The 20,021-nt window shown below is 34.4% G+C and overlaps 1 protein-coding gene across 35 annotated transcripts in view; it reads left to right on the top strand.

Moving 5' to 3' along the window:
• The window catches only part of LOC125668304 (regulator of G-protein signaling 6-like), a 47,415-nt gene extending 32,366 nt beyond the window's left edge, over positions 1-15,049 (top strand). For 7 of the 35 annotated variants that reach the window (XM_056164192.1, XM_056164196.1, XM_048902253.2 and 4 more), the window contains 9 exons: positions 224-325; positions 582-643; positions 1,023-1,142; positions 1,387-1,590; positions 2,202-2,309; positions 3,579-3,707; positions 4,592-4,795; positions 7,782-7,829; positions 11,661-15,049. In XM_056164192.1, coding sequence (XP_056020167.1) covers positions 224-325; positions 582-643; positions 1,023-1,142; positions 1,387-1,590; positions 2,202-2,309; positions 3,579-3,707; positions 4,592-4,795; positions 7,782-7,829; positions 11,661-11,871 — 1,188 coding nt within the window. In that variant the 3' untranslated portion in view covers positions 11,872-15,049. The other 28 variants (XM_056164209.1, XM_056164217.1, XM_048902263.2 and 25 more) reach the window with 18 other exon arrangements.
• Positions 15,050-20,021: the final 4,972 nt, after the last annotated feature.

Raw genomic sequence — 20,021 nt, 5'->3', positions numbered from 1 at the left:
ATAAATTCAAAGTGTTCTCAAGAACATCATGATCGCAAAATTTTAAATGTGAATGCAGCTTCAATACTTGTAGATTAAAGTTTGGGCCAAAATAAGATCCTGAGCATGCTCTGTAGTTACAATAGGCAGTAGACAGTCTGTGGGGTTCTTTTCTAAAGTTAGAATAAGGCAATTGTGATAAATGTAGTGCCTTATTGCTGTATGTGTAAATTTCTCCTTTCAGCCTGGTTGTATAAAGACAATGGAGGAGGGACCAAAGAGGTATTTCCAACCAAGTCAGATGGCAGCACGAAGACGGAAGAACAAAGAATCGTACAAGGCTATGGTATGAACTGACATGAGAGTAGTTAACATCCTCCCTCCCCAACAAGCTGATAAAGTCACACATAGGATAAGAATGTTTACCTTATGTGTACAAAGCTTAACTTTCTCATCGGTTGTAGAGATTGAAAGATCAGTTTTATATCACGAATGCCAATAATTGTCTCTGGAGATATTTAAATCTTGATACTGGTATTTCCAAACTGCTGAATGTTTATAATGTCAAATACATGAATAGCTTGATTTCTATGTCATTTCAGATCAAGTTTTTACAAAGAGCCTTAGAAAGACCAAAGCCAAAACTTTCTAAAGTCCTTGAAAGGTTAGATCAGTATAGAAAGGTTAGATCAGTATAGAAAGGTTAGATCTAGAAAGGTTAGATCAGTATAGAAAGGTTAGTTCAGTATAGAAAGGTTAGATCCATATAGAAAAATTAGTTTAGTATAGAAAGGTCAGATCAGTATAGAAAGGTTAGATTAGTATTGAAAGGTTAGATCAGTACGGATAGGTTAGATCAGTATAGAAAGGTTAGATCAGTATAGATGGGTTAGTTTAGTGTATACTTTCTGGTAAAAGAGTTATTGAACATGCATTTACAACTTATTATTCAAACATGATACCATTTGGTCATGTGTCAAGAGCTTTGAAGAAATTGCCTATGCAGAATCTTATTAAGTACATATATCATACTTCTCCTTCAGTTATTTGACCTGGAATGAACAGTATCAAGAGTATGATCCATTCTTGGATCCAAATGCAGCACTTCCATCCAATCCGTGGATCTCAGATGACACACTGTTTTGGGAAGCCAATGACACCTTGTAAGATCAGTCATGATATTAACAATAATCCACTTTTGCTTCATGAAAAGCATTTGAATGAGTAACAGAGTCTGACGGTTAATTTAATGGTACTGCTTTACCAAAACATCACCAAATGAAGTTGCCTGCTATTCCAGTTCTGTATAGCCATCTTATTTATCATGCAGAGTTACTGTATTCTCCACAGTATACAGGTCTTTCAACATTTCTGGCTTTGATATGATTGTGCTTGTGTTTTTTGTAGTGTAAAGATTCCAACGGAATTAAGAGTAAAGAAATGGGGCATTAGCTTCTTTAACCTGATGAAAGATCAACAGGGTTTGATTGAATTTGAGAACTTCCTACTCACTGAATACAGCCAGGAAAATATTCGGTTCTGGAAGGAAGTTGAAGACATGAAGTATGGTCCCAGGTCAAAGGTCGAGGCCACCATGGAGAAAATTTACAGGTTTGGATTTATTACAGTTGAATCTTGATATGTAGAAGTCTGTGGGGCCTAGAAAACCTCAAGATGTCCGGGGGTTCAAAATATCTAAAGTTAAACTTCAGCATCATATCGATTGGGGCGATGTTTATCAACATTTGCAAACAATTTCAGTCTATTTTATTATGTTTTGCTAGTGCTTTTAAATGTTGTTTTCTTTATTAGGATAATGTGAGTTGAAGTAATAAAACTATATTTATATCAACATTTTAATCATCTTAAATCATCTCCATTTAAATTTACCATATTTATGCAGATTCATTTTAATTTTGCCATACAGCAAAGTAGACTTATTATGTATGCTCTATAAATGAAGAACTGTACACAACAGATCTCATAAGACCAATCATTGTCTCCCTATATTTTATTTAGGGAAATTTGTAATGCATGTACAATAAAAATTTCAATAATGCATAAAACATATTGAATAGTAATTATACAATAAAAGACATACATGTACACATTTTCTATTCATTCAGGATACACACAAGTCACACAGCATTGTGTACATTTTGGCAACACCGGTGTAGCATAATATTTTGAAACATGATACATATTTAATTTGTTTTTTACAGAGAATACTTAGCAGCAGGAGCACCAAAAGAAATCAATATAGACAGTAAAACATTAGAAACAGTAAACAGAAATCGGGGGGAAATGAAAGGAAAACCAGATGCTCTAAGGTAAATTTCATGTTAGAGAACCAGACACATTAAGGTAAACTTCATGTAAGAAAATCAGACACTCTAAGGTATACTGTATGTTAGAGAACGAGACATTCTAAGGTATACTGTATGTGAGAGAACTGGACACTCTAAGGTATACTGTATGTGAGAGAACTGGACACTCTAAGGTATACTGTATGTTAGAGAACTGGACATTCTAAGGTATACTGTATGTTAGAGAACCGGACACTCTAAGGTATACTGTATGTGAGAGAACCGGACACTCTAAGGTAACGTTAAACTTTAGGACTGTGCTCTTAGGTACAATAAAAGTAGATTCCTTATTAAAAGTGAGGAATTGATATCTGCATCAAAACATGAGAAGCTACCCTTGCATTTTCTAAAATCTTCTTTCATGTGCATTTGAAATTTTAGTATTCATGGACTCATAATAAGCAAATAGAATAAAACTGCAATCATAGAAATTCTAGTAAATGCTTATCGTCCAACAATTTAAAGTTGAATCAAATGTTTCATTACAATCATTTGTACCAGCTAGTAATTTATTTGATATCATTATTTTATTTTTTTATCATTTTTTATATTACTTGGTATTCATTAAGACTTAAAAATTGATTGTATTGGTTTGACGAAAATACAAGAGAGATTACTCTTTCTTCCATTTTAAAGCTAAAACTCAAAGCATGCATGCAAAGGTACGAGCAACTTCATCATATAGATATGCTTAATTAGATTTTAAGTGTCAGATGTAATTATATATTAAATTAGTTTGTCTAATCCACACTTCTGTACAGTGATGGTTTCACCATTTATGAAAATAAAAGAGTCTTAGATCAATTTCTACATCATCAATCTTCTCACCTTAATTTAATTGCTAAAAGACAAATGTTTGTATGATGAGTCTTCATGCATTGCGTAAAGGGTGCTCTAATTGCCAGGTCTAACAATTGTTACTTATCTGTGCAGCAGGCTGGGACAGAAATGTATCTGTTATTTTGTTTCTGACTGCTGAAGGAAGTGTTCCCATTATTGTAAGGAATTTTTACCATAACAACCTACTTAGTTGTTTCTGGAAGTGTGAACTTGCGATTTTACATTCTTGTGATTTGAAGAAAATCAGCGAGATTGCAGAATTAAGTACTCATTTAAGATAAGGAATCTACAGTATGTTTGATGTTGACCTAATGTGAGATTTAAGAAGAGATTGTGTGAGAGTACTTATACCTATACCTATACACAGCCTCTTGTATGTGTCCACCATTACAGGTATATATTTGATCCGGCCCAGGAACATATATATCTACTCATGAAGAAAGATAGCTACCCCCGTTTTGTTCGATCCGACCAGTACATAAACCTGAAGGAAACGGCCCATAATCAGCCTATGAAGAGAAGGTTAGTTCTTTAAAATTATTTTCTAAACTTTAAAATACATGTATCAGTGAGATTATAAGATGTGCATCAAATTATTTACTGTTAACTAATCTGTTTCTGCTTTTGTGCATTGCATTAAATTTGTATCAAGAAGATATTCTTTGTGAAAGAGACTTTTACAAAGAGTATGTTGAGGTCATTTGTTATTTAAGGCTTTAATAGCCAACTAAAAGAATTATACAAAGATTTACTGACCATGAAGATTTAGTGTTGATTTTCTTTGTGTCAGGTTTTAATTTTTTGATCGGTCCTCTGTCCAGAGCTGATCACAACATGATTGAAATCGACATGTTCATTATTAGTTGGCATTTGTTGGCAGTTGATGCAGATGTAAATTTCAGCAATTTCTATACAAGCGATAAGAAACTTCAGAAGCTGAGAACATGAAACTAAAACTGTATCCTTACTGACATTGATTTAATTTTTTCTCTCCATCTCTTTGAAATAGACTTTGTTAAATTCAATGTTTTTCTAGTTATACTTTTAGTAGAAAAAAAATAACACAGCAGAGCAATTTGATATGGATGACAAGTGGAGGATATGTACAATAATATTTTGAAATTTAAAACTTTCAAATTTTACTTTATTTAGTCAAAAAATGCAGTTTTAGTCAAGAGTAATCTGAACAAAATTTAAAACCCCAGCGGGACTCAAACCCGCAATCCACAGTTCAGCAGTCGACACATTAACTGACTGAGCTACCCAGCTAGGCAATCAAATTTAAAAGGAATACGCAAATATTGCTGATATTTGTATTCATGTTTTAAAAGGAAGTCAGCCATTATAACGATGTAGTATACCGTCTTAAAATTATTGTGTATATCACAGGCAGAATTTCATTGTAGATTCTTTGGATTTGGAAGTGGAAAGACCCAGATCAAGCGCCAGACCCCCAGTCCTAAGGTTCATCGTCGCAGCACGTCTAGTGAACGGGAGGCGAGTTCGGACATTAGCGGAGATTCACCTGTTCACTCCATCACGCCAATGCATTCCTACAGCACAGGGAACCTGAAGGACATGGATATGAAACAAACTCCCACGTCTTCAAGGTAGACTTCAGATTCATTCACTGCATGACATCTGGCTGTAGAGAAATGTGGATTTTATCAATGGTAGAGAGTGTGTTAGAGTGATCTGGACCTGTTTACTTGTACGATTTCTCCTTCATTTTTACGGACTTGCATTTGAAAATATGCCGTACAGATTGAGACCCAAAAAACAGATGTGATATTCTTTTAACATTTTTACTTTAATTTTTGAATTATTTTTAATCACGAGAATAGTGCAATTATGCTAAAATGCTCTGCATGGGAGAGAACATGCACCAGGTTATTTTTAATAAAAGTTTATTTTCTGTGCTTATAGTTTTCTTTCAATCTCAAACTATTGATAATTGAAATCTTGATAACAAATGTCCAGTCTTATAAAGCCATACATCATTTTAATTTCTGATTATTCCGTGAATAGGTAAACAGGTCTAGTGTTGATATTATTGATAAACCAGTTAAGTTTGGTTTTACATTACTGTGCTTGTGTTTGAAATTAGAATCTATGTATGGGTCAGTTTTTTGGATTGGTATAAAATGATGGCTGGTGAAACTATGTGTATGTGCATTTGTTTTTGTCATTTTCTCACAAATACCTGTTCATTCAAGACTTCAGACATATCAAATCTGCTGTTATACGTTACTTGATTTACACAATTTCATTTCTTCAAAACACAAGTTGTGTATATTCATGTACATTTATGTACAGAATCTTGTTGAATCTTTATTTCTGAAAATTCACTCTGATTTTCCTTGAAATCAACTCTCATAGTAAAGAGTATGTCCATTTTGCTCAGATTTCTAAAGGGCTCCGATAGCAGCCTGCTAAGGAGGTAAGGATGTGTGACAAACCTGTTTTTGTTAAGTCATTTGTCAGGTTTTCTGGTGTGCTTTATGGCTTAATAGATATTTGTTCACACGAGTAGGGCTGGACAGTGGAGCACTCTTCAATACTATGTGTACCCAGTGTTCTACACCAAGCGTACAAGTGTTTTAATGTTGTGCTGTAGGTAGTTATTTTGCTTCATTAAGACTATTCCAAGGTGCTGGATTTATTGTTAGTTTATGAGGTTGTCAAGTTCCTATATTGAGTTTTTGCCTTTTTTCCCTAATAAATACACCATATTGTTTGGAAATTTCTCATACTTTATATGCAAAGCACTACAAGTACTGTTCAATTGTAAAGCACTTTTCGATCTTTAGTAAATTTTGATTTCCAACACTTGCATGTATTTAAAAGTATTTTTAATTACTTTATGTTGTGATATTTATGTTGTGCCCCCAGATTTAAACAAAAGAAGGTAAACCTCTTTGTATGCCTGTATACACGATAGATTAAACTTGTCCACCTTTTTCATATTCACAAGGCTTAAATCAAAATTTTGTTTGTTCCCCTTTTTACTTGACGTTTCATGTAAAATTGAATGCTATCCAATTGTACATTTGATGAATAAAAAGAACAATGAAATGTTTCATTTACCTACCTAAACTGGTGGTTTTCCATGGGGACACAAACAGCATTTTAATCCAAGCCTGACATATAAATACCTATGTATTGTATGAAAGGGTAGATAAGTATGTAAACTCATTCACATTGTCTCCCCTTAATTTATGGCTCTTTCTACCTTTAACAAGGTTCTATATTGAGTTGGACTAGTCACGAGTAAGTTTCATCACATGACTGAATTTTATTTGTCAGCTTTTCAGCACAGTATCCATAATATTTTCTCTACTGGTGTTATGTTTGAAAATTACTTGGCTTTTTATGCTTTCAGGAAGAAATTTAACCTTTTAAAGGTTTGGTTTAGGATCCTTTATACTATAAAATCTGGTGTGGGAAAATTTTCTCTTGATTATGCTTCAGTCAAACCACTTCCTGTTGCAGCTATGGTGCTTTATGTGATTATAAAAGGAAAATTAATATTATCTAACCAGGAGTATAAATCATAAACAGAGACCAGAGGATGTAGGGAAAAACTTATACCTGTGCTGATCGATGCTTAAATCCAATGTATTCACCTTCACAGACGTCAGCGATCACAGTCCAATAACTCCCACTTTACCTTTAATTAATCAATTAATTAATCTATTGAAATTTGTTTATTATGAGATAATGGAAGAGAATATTTTTTAAATTTTTGTTTGATTATTGTATTGAAAGAGAATATTTTTGACATTTTTTTTATCATGAGTAATGGATAATTTTTCTGAAGTTTATTGGGCTGGAGATGATACATATTAGCCAGACATAAATGAACCCTGGTGCGGGAGGTTGGTACTAATCTTTTCTAGCAGCTGTTAACATGGGTTGTGCTTGAGCGTGCTCGAATAGTTACCAAGCTCTACAAGCCAACTTCTAGCATTTACTGACAGTAGCTTGTCCTATGAACATATTCATAGATTATAAAACAATTTATGGTGTCAAGAATCTCTCATTGACAAATGTGGGAAATATACATACCAGCTGAATGTTACAGTTACTCTCTTGTAAACAGACAAAACTGCTTTAGCTGCTTTGAATACGTTCATTATGTGTTCTTAAAAAGTTATATAACTGGAAATTTTTCAGAGGTATTGGGGTATATGCTTTCTAACACTTCCAAATATAACAGAAGGGCAGAGGACGCTTTAGATTTGTGGATGGATTATAAAGAGTTAATCCCCTTTGATTGTAAGAATAGAACACAGAAAATAGTAAAAAAAAAAAAAAAAAAAAAAAAAAACCAGTACATAACATAGTTTTAGAAATGCAAGTTTTAATATTTTTGTTAAAAATACTAGCTTTTGTATATTGATAAGTATAAAGACAAGAAATGTATGATGTGCATGTTGTTTGTGAGTGTTTTGAATAATTGAAATTTTCTCCATCAAATGTGATACATTGAAGGAATTTGTCACAAAATATTGGAAAAGAATTAGGGTAGTGAAAGGTAAAAGAGTTGATTAGTGAACAAGGATGATAATTTTTGGTTTGTAATTTTATTTCAAGCGTAAGAATTAAACCAACATATATTCAAGCAACTTCTGCAACTATTGGGTAGGTATAAGATTGTGTATGCCCCTCTCATCCATTCTCACTATTTCACTCAACAATCTGAAACTTTTAATTCTTTGTTTTAAAGATTCATTTCAATTATTTTTACGTAATGAAATCCATTTTCTCTGTTGATTCTACCCAGTATTTCTTCTTTGAATAATTCAATATTCTGGTTGACAATTTTTACTCGATGACCTCCATTATGCGATGATGAGTATGCTAACATTTTAACCCAATAGTTGTTGCCAAAGCAAAAGGTGTGAAATATTCCTGTGTTTCCTTTGATAGTAATGACTCACACTTCATTTCTAACCGCTTTAGTTCTTCTTATGAGGTTAAAATTCTATTTTTTCTCCTAATATTGTACGAACAGGTTATCACAGAGTAAATTTCCAGGACTTGTTAAGAAGCAGGGTAAGCGTAAGGGTAGAATCAACTGCTTCACAGCCATGCTTCATTCATCTCTGGCTAATAACAGCATCATGCTGCATATTCAGTGAAGCATACCTGTAACTATACTGCATCTAACAATGTAATGCTGCATTAAAACAAATTATAACAAGGGGTATGTCAGAAAAAGCCTAACACAACATGTCTAGTATCAATGTCTTAACTATGCTGCTTCTAACAGTGGGTTTCATGAATGGAATGGTTTTACATAGAGTATGGCATTTTAATGTTCTTGTATATTAGAGTCTGTGTCTACCATATCCTCTACTGCACCTCTGGATCAACCCTAACAAATTTAAAAAGTTGAGGAAAATCTATTGATAAACATATAGATATGTGATGAAAATGAGTCGGTTTGAGGATTTACTTAGTCTCCTTCAGGCCAACAATGCAATCTCTACCCAGAGTTATCATTCCCGCTACGCTCCACTTATACCTCTGTCAACGTCTAAAAATCATATCAAAACGTACTAAAACTAACTTAGCATATCAAACTGTAATGATCATATCTAAGCAAATCAAACACTTGTCTGAATTTTATAAACGCAGAAGCTGGTAAATATGAGACACCTGAGCGAATTAAAAGGTTTTATATAAATATTCATTCATTCATTTATCCAATAATACTAGAATAATCATGGAGTTCGTTGTTTTTGTGAACTTACTGTAAGATTTCAAGCTTAACACTAAAACTTGTAAAATCATACTTTATAATGCTATAGGTAGAAATAAGTTTTGCCAAGAATCTTGACATTCAGAAGTTGACAGAGGTGTTGTAGCGCAGCGTAATGCGCCCTCTGGTGAGAGATTGCTAACAATGATGGAGGAGTCTTTAAGTAGCTGTCCTATTTTGTCACAGAAAGCTTGTCTAATGTGAGACTTCTAAAATTTACAAACCCAACATGTCTTCTCCATGCTCTCATTTTCTGTTAGATGATGGTTACCAATGTGAGCCAACGGGTTTTTTTTAAATTTAAATTTTGAAATGCTTTATTTGATTGGCATTTTGGTGTCTACTTACTGCCATGTTAATTTTAAAAAAATCAATAGGATTGAATTAGAGGCTCAGTGAAGGGGACTGAATTAGAGGCTCGGTGAAGGGGACTGAATTATTGGATCAGAGAGGCTCAGTGAAGGGGACTGAATTAGAGGCTCGGTAAAGGGGACTGAATTAGAGGCTCGATGAAGGGGACTGAATTAGAGGCTCGGTGAAGGGGACTGAATTAGAGGCTCGGTAAAGGGGACTGAATTAATAATAATAATAATAATACCATATTTATATAGCACCCTTTTCATACACTATGTACGCTCAAAGGTGCTTTACAATGCATATAAATTAAATTAAGTGAAGGGGACTGAATTAGTGGCTCAGTGAAGGGGACTGAATTAGAGGCTCAGTGAAGGGGACTGAATTAGAGGCTCAGTGGAGGGGACTGAATTAGTGGCTCAGTGAAGGGGACTGAATTAATGGCTCAGTGAAGGGGACTGAATTAGAGGCTCAGTGAAGGGGACTGAATTAGAGGCTCAGTGAAGGGGACTGAATTAGAGGCTCAGTGGAGGGGACTGAATTAGTGGCACAGTGAAGGGGACTGAATTAGAGGCTCGGTGAAGGGGACTGAATTAGTGGCTCAGTGAAGGGGACTGAATTAGTGGCTCAGTGAAGGGGACTGAATTAGAGGCTCGGTGAAGGGGACTGAATTAGAGGCTCGGTAAAGGGGACTGAATTAGAGGCTCAGTGAAGGGGACTGAATTAGTGGCTCAGTGAAGGGGACTGAATTAGTGGCTCAGTGAAGGGGACTGAATTAGAGGCTCAGTGGAGGGTAAAAGTAGACAAAGACTTGATATGTGAGAAAGGAGATTCACACAAAATGACAAAGCTAGTTACAGCTTCCTCATTTTCTCTCTGTAGAAAAATGGATCATGTTTTAGAAAATACTATGCAGAATAGATTGGTATTAATCCACCAGCTAATGGCTATTAATTCTATATATAATCAGGATGGGTTTTGTTTTCACAATCTGCAATTGAATATTTACAGGATTATATCATGAAAGCATATATATATATATATATATATATATATATATATATGTAAGACTCCAAAGTGTGATGAGACTCCAAAGTGCAATGGTCACGCCACACCCCGATGGTCTGCGCCAAACCCTGTTTGGTATGACACGCCAAAGTGCGATGGTCCACACTCATGCGCCAAAGTGCGATGGTCTGACACGCCAAAGTTCGATGGTGTGACACGCCGAAATCCATTGGTTTGTAAACGACAACGTGTTTTGGTTCAGACTGTACCAACCCTGTGTTGTTTCACTAAAATATCAGTGCAAAATCCATGCATAAAAAATAAGAAGTTCAACTTATTTCATTACCAGCTAGATGTCGTGTTATTAAACACAAAATTTTCCAACGCGAAATCGTATAGAATGTTTTGCATTATAGCATATCCCCAGGATTTTATTACATGTACGTCACAAGTAATAAATGATCATGAATTAAAGAATGTTTGGGCGAAGTAGATAGTTCGACAACAAATGTACTCAACCATGTATACCTTGCCGTTGCTGTCGTCTGTGTTGCATTTCTTCGGTTTTATTTTGAAAGATGTTAAAAATTACGTCACAATGACGTGACGTCACAAACGTTACTGAACTCCGCACCATCGGACTTTGGCGTGGCCATCGGACTTTGGCGTCTGTAACGTTAACAAACCATCACACTATGGTGCAGACCATCACACTTTGGCGTGACCATTGCACTTTGGCGCAGACCATCGCACTTTGGAGCGACCATCGCACTTTAGAGTCTTACATATATAATGTGTATTCCAATATATACCTATAGTTTAGTCATTCATGTGTTTATTGTTATTCGTTATAGGAATTGAATGTTCACAAGTGTGTATGCATCTTAAATAAGCACTCATAGAATTGACATTTTTTCATGCATATGTGCATCAATCAGATACATGTCATTTAGAATTCATGTAACTTGCAATGCACCTGTTCAAGTTCATATATGCAAAATAATATGATTATATCTAATTGGAAAAAGAACTGCATGTTCATTGAACATAATGTATTGTTCTTGAGGAAGACGCATGGTTGTATGTACATTATTTGTAATAATTCTTATAAAGACTAGTTCATAATCTTTTCTGGCATAATTCATATGTAAGTCTTCAAACTATAGAATCTAGATAATGTTCAAATTTATATGAAAAACAAATCCTTTTTCCTGCTTAAATCTAATAACTTTTAGTACATATAATTTGTTTTAACTCATCAGGTACTGCAATGTACTAAAGATTAATTTACTATGGTTACATCTATTAGAATCTTTATATATATCACATATTGAATATTTTTTCAGTGGGCTTTCCCCCGGACAAACTAGGAGGCGCTCCGACGAACCAGGCCGCACAAGGTCAATGAATGCAAGCGACCCGAGGCGAAGGAGCAACCTGGAAGTTCCTCGTTCATTTCCAATCTTGACAGATAAACGAAAGTCTGATGCCACGCTGCTTAGTCTGAACGTCCCAGCTAAGAACAACAGCATAGCACCATGGGAAGGGAACCAGTAAATGACCAGTTCACAGAAATGTGATACTACTGATAGTTTAAAACAAATGTTGCATATCAATGCATAAAAGAATTTACTTGTAGAACAATTTTGTTTTGTTTTGTAGACAATCATATTCTATCAAGTGACATTCAAAATGTGAAATAGTATTAGTGCAATTGCACATGACATTTTTTCCCCTCCCCCCACCATTTTTTCTAATTTTGTGATATATATGAATTGTTAACATTATTTTTGCACAGCTCAAAACCATCTCTCCGATATTTCAAGATATTTTTGCCCCTTTATTTTGTATACATACGTATTTTTAGGTGCTATATTATCTGCTTATACCCTCTCCCTCTTGTGCTGCTTTATATTCAATTACCAATACCATGTCATATTTTAGAAGTGATCGAGCCATTCTTGCTCTCTTTTTATAGAACAATGTTCCATTTCTAAGCAATGTAAATAAATTTTTTGAGAGTATTCATACACATGATACTTTGCGATAATGTCAGAGGGTAATATTTTTTTGTGTATTATGAACCGTATATTTCTTTTACTCTCAGGTAAAATTGTCCATGGCGTTTTTTACAATGTACTGATTTTCTTCTTGCCAAAAAAGAATATGTTATTTGGTTCCAAAATTTTAAAGAACTCTTTTGCTTTTAAAACTGAATGATAGAATGATTTATGAAAATGGAACATAAATGCATGTTTTTAAGAATTGAAAAGGAACATTAAGACCTCTCTATAGAAATTTGACAAGGTATGGTGCCCTTTATTTTTAGTAATTCTGTGGAATCATCATTGTTCGCGGGGGATTGATGATTGTGGATTCCGTTGGTCACTCCATGTATTTACGTGTCCTCGAACGTTTTTTTAAAGCAAGTAGAGTTATCTCTCCTAGTGACATCGTATCACTTGCCCATGAAATTGCGTCCCCACGAACGAGCAAAATTTTGCTTACCCACGAACATTGGCCCCCACGATTTAAAATGATTCCACGGTATATATTTCAGTGAATGATCGTGCTGGTCTATAAGTAACATGTTACACTGTGATGTTGTTTGAGTTGAAGTATCCTCTGTCTTTCTGGATAGTGTACATTCCAGGCTTTGCACACATTAAATGTTTTACCTAGACATGAGATCTCAAACAGATCTTGTACACTGTAGACAACAGAACGTGTATGTTAACTTTGTAACAGAATGCTAGACATAGTTGTAATGTGGCTAAAAATATGCTGAATTGGGTAAAAAAAAATCAGTAGATTTTAGGGGGAATTTCATATAGCTGAGAAATAATAGATTGTTCCTTTACAGTATTGTATAGTATCATATGTGATAGTTAGGCTGTATAGATAGTGTCATGTCAAAATCATGGTACATCTAGATTCTAAGTACTTATTGAGACAAAGTACTTATAGCTACATTGAGTCCATGAGGCAAATGAGTACTTATATAGAGACAGTACTTATAGAGACATAGTACCTATAGAGACAGAGTACTTATAGCTACTGAATACTAATAGACAATAAGAAATATGCTGACACATCTAGTCATTAGTACCAAATGTTTTGAGAAATTCCATGTCAATGGCAATTTGAAACAAATAACAATTTGAAATATTTCCTTTGATTGAAAATTATCTTCTATTTACTAATACTGTAAAATTATCTTCTAGTAACCACTGTGAAATTATCTTCTATCGACCGATACTATAAAATTATCTTCTTTTGACCGATACTGTACTTTCCCTTGATTGAAAATTATGTTTTTACTTAAGGATAACATGGATTTATTTAAATATTTTGTTTTTACTTGAGGATAACATGGATTTATTTAAATATTTTATATTTAAATATTTTATGTTTTTACCTGAGGATAACATGGATTTATTTAAATATTTTATGTTTTTACTTGAGGATAACATGGATTTATTTAAATATTTTGTTTAAAACCACCACAGGCTTCGTCCTGACCTGTATCAGATAATGATTGTTGTGTTTTTGTTTATAGACATGACCAGTATCAGATAATGATTGTTGTGTTTTTGTTTATAGACATTTTTGTTAAATAGTGTGTATGATGGTAAACTGAAAAAGGACACTCTGGGCAAGTTTTGATAAAAAATATATACATGAACCATAACATACTTACCACCCATTATAATGAAGTGCAATCTATAATCACTATGTATTCCTACTTTTACCCTAACTTTATAATGTTATAATGAAGTGCAATCTAATCACTATGTATTCCTACTTTTACCCTAACTTTATAATGCTAATGTATATCTATATATATATCTATATATTTTACATGTCTAGTCTTATATCTGTATTGTGTCAAATTCAGAAATTCCACAGACTTATAGTACATAATACTATACATAATTTTGTGTTCAGATTACTAACTAGATACCACATAATGGTATATTATGCTACATATATAATTATATATATGCTATCCTATGTAGATGCACAATTGTGCAGTAGGTGTTTATCGGTATTATGCTAAATATATATACTATCCTGTGCAGGTGCACCAATTTGCGCAAGGTTTTGATTGATTGGTTGAAGTATAAATGTACTTATACTAAGTGCAATATGTTCTAGTCAGATGTGTCAAAATCCAGTGCATGTAAAATTAAATTTTTATTCATCTATTGCATATGATGAAAGAAAATGAAGGGAGATATCTTTCAAAAAATGATCTCTGAAAGCATTGTCATGTTAATGATGTTACAATGAATTTTTTTTTATTATTATCATGTGAATTGGAGATAAATATTAAAACAATTATTGATTTAATGTGAAATGATGATTTTATGTTAATTATGGGTACGAAAGTAAGCAGATGGAAAGAAAAAAGAATTTGAAATTTAGATAATAAAATTTCTGGAGATCTTATGGTTTCTTACAGCCTCAGTGATTGTTGTGTCGTTGATCACTATGCTTAGCCTATTGTATAGACATTTACATAATTGTATGTATTAACTGGAATAAAATTCCATTGTATTAATGTGTAATAGAGAGACTGTTTATATGTACACTGTATTAAGGTTTCTTAACAAGAGTTGCGATATCCTTATTCTAAACAACAACAAAAATTCCTTTTATTACTAAATGATTGTTTACTTAATCAACAGATTTGCTTTATACTCATTATATTAAACCAAGAAAAGAATGAAAACTGTGTGGATTTTTTATAATTAGCGTCCATTAAAAATTTGAACCATGGAATGGTGGATGTACAATCATTGTATGGACATGCTAGGTAGGTGTGTCTGTTTGAAATACCCCTCCCACTGGAATTTTGATAAAAGACACCATTATTGACCTTCCTTAAATTTCATCAAAGAAATGAACTTGAAGTCTAGTCCAAACTTGTCTGATATTTATGTAAACTTTTCAGTTAATTATGTGTATGTAAAAATGCTTTCATGTCCAAAATGTGCTATCCAATTAACAACATGGTAATCTGACAAGTTGACATAATGATCTGACAAGCCGACTTAAAGATCTGACAAGTCAACATGATTATTTTTTAGTTGACTTGTCAGATGATTATTTCAATGTCGGCAAATTACATTAGCATATCAGAATTAAAAAATAAGAAAATATGAACGAGGATTTTTTCTCTCCGACAAGTCGATATAATTAACTGACAAGTGAACATAATTATCCTATAAAACAACATCTGAGAAGTGATGGCAGCAATATACTGCCATAAATTGGGTTTATATGACAATGCTAATTTTAATCATCTAGACGTTTATATACTGGCCACATGCGTTTGGACACTATTCGGAACTCAAAGCGAGGCTTATTGAAGTTCTGAAAAATCGCTGATTGGCTAGTTCAAAAAGGCAATACCTGCGCCCATAGAAACTATTTTGAATCGAACTCTATATAGTTGGAACAAATTGTCCACTGCAAGAGAAACATATTGCCCATCACAGGCCCTTTAAGCGACCGCGGGTTACGGATAATAATCCTTCGGATTCATGCCGCCGGTTCCTTAAATTTACTAACAAAGGGATAGATGCTGTCAACATTAGCAACATCCTTCGCCATAAAAAAGTTCAGTCTTGTTTCCTGTCGTATTTCAAGTTCAAGTCTGCACCCTGAATTTCCTACCAATATACTCCTACTATCGCATCCAAACTTTTTAATTACAAACTTTACAGTGCCTAGATATACACCATCTTAAATATAATCCACGTAAATGTTCTTTCAACTATTCACTATAATCCAGCTGGATATGTCATTACTACTCGTGATGTTGATATAGTTGAAAATGACGATCATGTTCAACAAGCACTAAGAGTATTGCATAGCATGTAGTCCCCTACTGGTTGCAAAAATTATTGGACCGCAACAATATTCGAAGTTCATTATATAGTTATGGTAAAAGGTAAGATTGGGGAACCAGGATGAAAATGGTTGGAAATCAACTACTATTCAGGTACAAAGACTAGACCAAGAAAAAAAAAATTAAAATTGATATGTAACTTGTTACGGCAAAGCAATGTCAAATATCAAATGAATATTTATGGGCACAACAACAAAAAGTCCGGAAACTGATAATCCATGTTATTTTTCTAAGTCTAAGGGCCATAATTTAGTTAAAAAAAACCCACCAAACAAACAAAAAACAAAACAAAACAGTGGACTGAAACCAAGTTCGAACTTGATCTGTAACTTGTTACGGCAAAGCAATGTACCAAATATTTTAAAATTGAATACCTGCAAGCATAATATAAAGACAGTCCGAAAAACTTATAACCAATGCTAGTCCAAGGGTCATAACTTAAGTGAAAAATCAACGGACAGAGACGAAATTCAAACTTGATCTGTAACTTGTTATGGCAAAGCAATATACTTAGTATGAAATAAATATCTGCAAGAACAGAGGAAAAAAGTGCGGAAAACTGATTTGTTGGACTGACGAACGGACAGGGTGCAAACCTAAAGTCCCCTTCGATTTCGTCGGTAGGGGACCAAAACATATCTTAAGTATGAAGCAGATAAAAGATTCTGTGGTGTCTTTATTTCGAGTTCACTGGCCATGGGATATATCGAATTGACATATGAATGAAAATAATTATTGCTAATAGATAAAACATCGTGATGCTTGATCTTTCAGCCTCATTCGACGTTATTAACCCAGTATTCTGATCAGGAGTGTGGTGTATGCTTTTGGTGTCACGGGATCGGTTCTGTCATGGATTAGGTCTCACATGTATCTCTCTGGCCGAAGTCAACAAATTACTGTTGGTTTTACATTGTTCAGAGAGTTCCTACTCCACTTTGGTGTTCCGCAGGGTTATGTATTAGGACCTCGAATGTTCTCCAAACCAATTAGAGAAATTTTCTCACTAGTGCTTCATGTATCAAAAACCTTGGGATGTTTTTTGACAGCACAGTTAGCATGGAGTGTCAAATAAGTGCATGGACTAAATTATGTTATTTCCAACTTCATAAGAGCTGAACCCTGTGGGAGGACACGCTATGGCTGTGGAAAGGATATGCGAGAAGTAGTGTAAATCAAATGTGTATTGTAAAAATAATTCCAATGAACTTTTAATAAATTTGAAATCACAAAATTTTTACCAAATCAACAACATCAAAACGTATGAGTTTTTAAACACTTTACACGATCATTTCTCACGACAAATTAAAGACTAGGTTTCTTGACATCATAGACAGCTGCTTCTTCAAGACAAAAATGGAACACATGTATATCTAATGACCAGTCATCCAAAACAATACTCTGTTAAACACCACTCTCGTTCTTCGCACAAGTGCTCTGAAGTTGATATTTATTCAAAAGCTTCTACATGAGAAGAAAACATTTTTTGCTGTAGCCTTCAAATCAATATTCAAATATATCGACTTTTTATCTATTAACAATTTTCATTTTCACTCATATGTCAATTTGAAAAGACACCAGAATCTTCTACATATGCTTCATATTTGGATATTTTATTGAACATAGATATCATCAACAAAATAACAACTCAACTTTATGACAAACAGGGTGACTTCAGGATGTTCTGTGTATGACCATGTTTTAAATCGAGGCAGGCTACTGACAAATAAGTTGGTGTTACAGGGGTTTCAACAGTCTCGCGCAAAGTCAACATTTCGCAAACTCTATGGTCATTATAACGATATAATTTACAAATACAACCTGTCATTAGGTAGAATGATGTCTGACGTATTTCATCCAGTTGTTAGGCTGTTTATATAAACTGATTTTGACTACGAATTACTCTATCTACCTGATCAAGATATGGGGCTCACGGCGGGTGTGGCAGATCAACAGGGGATGCTTACTCCTCTTAGGTATCTGTTCCCTTCTTTGGTATGCCCAGGGGTCCGTGTTTATCCTACTCTTACTTTTCTTTATATGAGACTGACCACTGTTTGACAGCTTCACTTTCTCATCTAATGTTTAGAACATTCTTCTTTCGGAAAAAATCTGTTTGGACTCTTCCTTGCATGTCTATTTTGCAAGTTGAATGTGATACCTGGGGTGACCCTGATATAAAATACAATATTTTCAATTAATTCTGATATAAAGTATCGTTTATTTGAGTTTTATCAAGCACTATTGCAAATACATTTTCTTCCAATAATGTTCTTAATTTTAGTTTACTAGATCAATGTCATTTAACGGGAAGTATACACAAACATCGGGATGACTGTTAAACTGGCGATATGCACGCCAACCATACTGTTGGCGTTAATAAATGTTCCCGCAAGGAAGGGGAAAATTACATGTATGTTTTCGGTTCAGAATAGTAAAACAATATTTCAGACATCTAAATCAAATCCTGAAGTACCAGCGACTGATAGGCCGAAGAACTGCAAATAGACCCCCCCCCCCCCCACACACACACACTGCTGCATATTTGTTGTTGGTGCGGGAATAAAGATGGAGTGATTTCACCAAACGTAAAGAAACATTTCAGAAAGTTCTCCCAATATGCTTTGTTTTGTTTGTATGTATGTTTTCTGTTCCCATTCGACAATTTTTAATTTATATAGAGACATTCCAACTGTAGGTGAATATATCCCAAAGTTAAATTTAAGCATGGCGCTCACGGTCATATCTTTATCGCACCAGCACCTACTATGGTATATGACCTAAATTTTATGGTCATATCCGAAGGACCTATGGTATTCACTTCTACCCATCAGGTGCTTGGCGAAGGAACAGTCATTAACTATGATGCGGTGCCGGGATTAAGAATCGAACCCGTGACCTTCCCCAGGTTATGAAGCGGGCGCCTTATTAATATAGTCTCGTGCAACCAGACTTCTGCTTTTTCCGTAAATATCCGAAGAGCAGAGAGTCTGGTAAAGATACGCCATAACTTTCTAACGTCAGAACGAGGCTTACCAAAATTTCGGTATTTAATTTGATTGGTTGATTCAACACACCTTCAAAATAACGACTACCGAAGAAATTTGTAATATATTGAATTTGCCGTTTAAGGATTTATAACTAGAGTGGTTATAAAAACTTTTACAAAAGGAAAGGATTTATGCTGTTCTACCGACGGGAAATGGTAAAACCGTTTTATCAAAATTACTTTATCAGAACTCTTTAGTGTTGGAGGTACATGTATTGCATATGTACACGTCACTTAGGCGGCGCAAGATCTCAAGGATTTTCTCCTTTTATGGTGCACCCACTACAACTAGCCGTTTTGGTTTAACAGACGAATGTACATTTGGCCTGCGATGCTCCCAAAGAGTCCGCGACCTGGTCGTATCTACATGTACCGGGTGGCTTCAGTAACTAACTGTGAGGTTTTCGAACGGAATCAATGAATCCGTGGCCTCTGCAATATTGTTTAGTTTAATATTACAGAAATTTTTAAACTTATGAGTCCGTAGCCATTGCAAATGTTGTACAATGTATTGCACGATTTCGGCAGGCGGAAGAAGTGCGCTGATCAGACAGCAAACGCACGATATTTCGAAGACATTTGGGTAAATAATTAATCTTGCAGTCTCTTGGGGTATTCCAAAGGCTATCGCACAGTTATCGCAAGGGCTCCGTACGATTTCCGAGAGAGACTTATGGAGATCGCGCGGGGTCTCTTAACGAGAGTCCATGCAAAATATGGCATGATATCCGTATATAATGT

This window comes from Ostrea edulis, chromosome 4 (genome assembly GCF_947568905.1).
Source record: "Ostrea edulis chromosome 4, xbOstEdul1.1, whole genome shotgun sequence".
NCBI lineage: Eukaryota > Metazoa > Mollusca > Bivalvia > Ostreida > Ostreidae > Ostrea > Ostrea edulis.
This window is presented reverse-complemented; position numbering and strand designations above follow the sequence as displayed.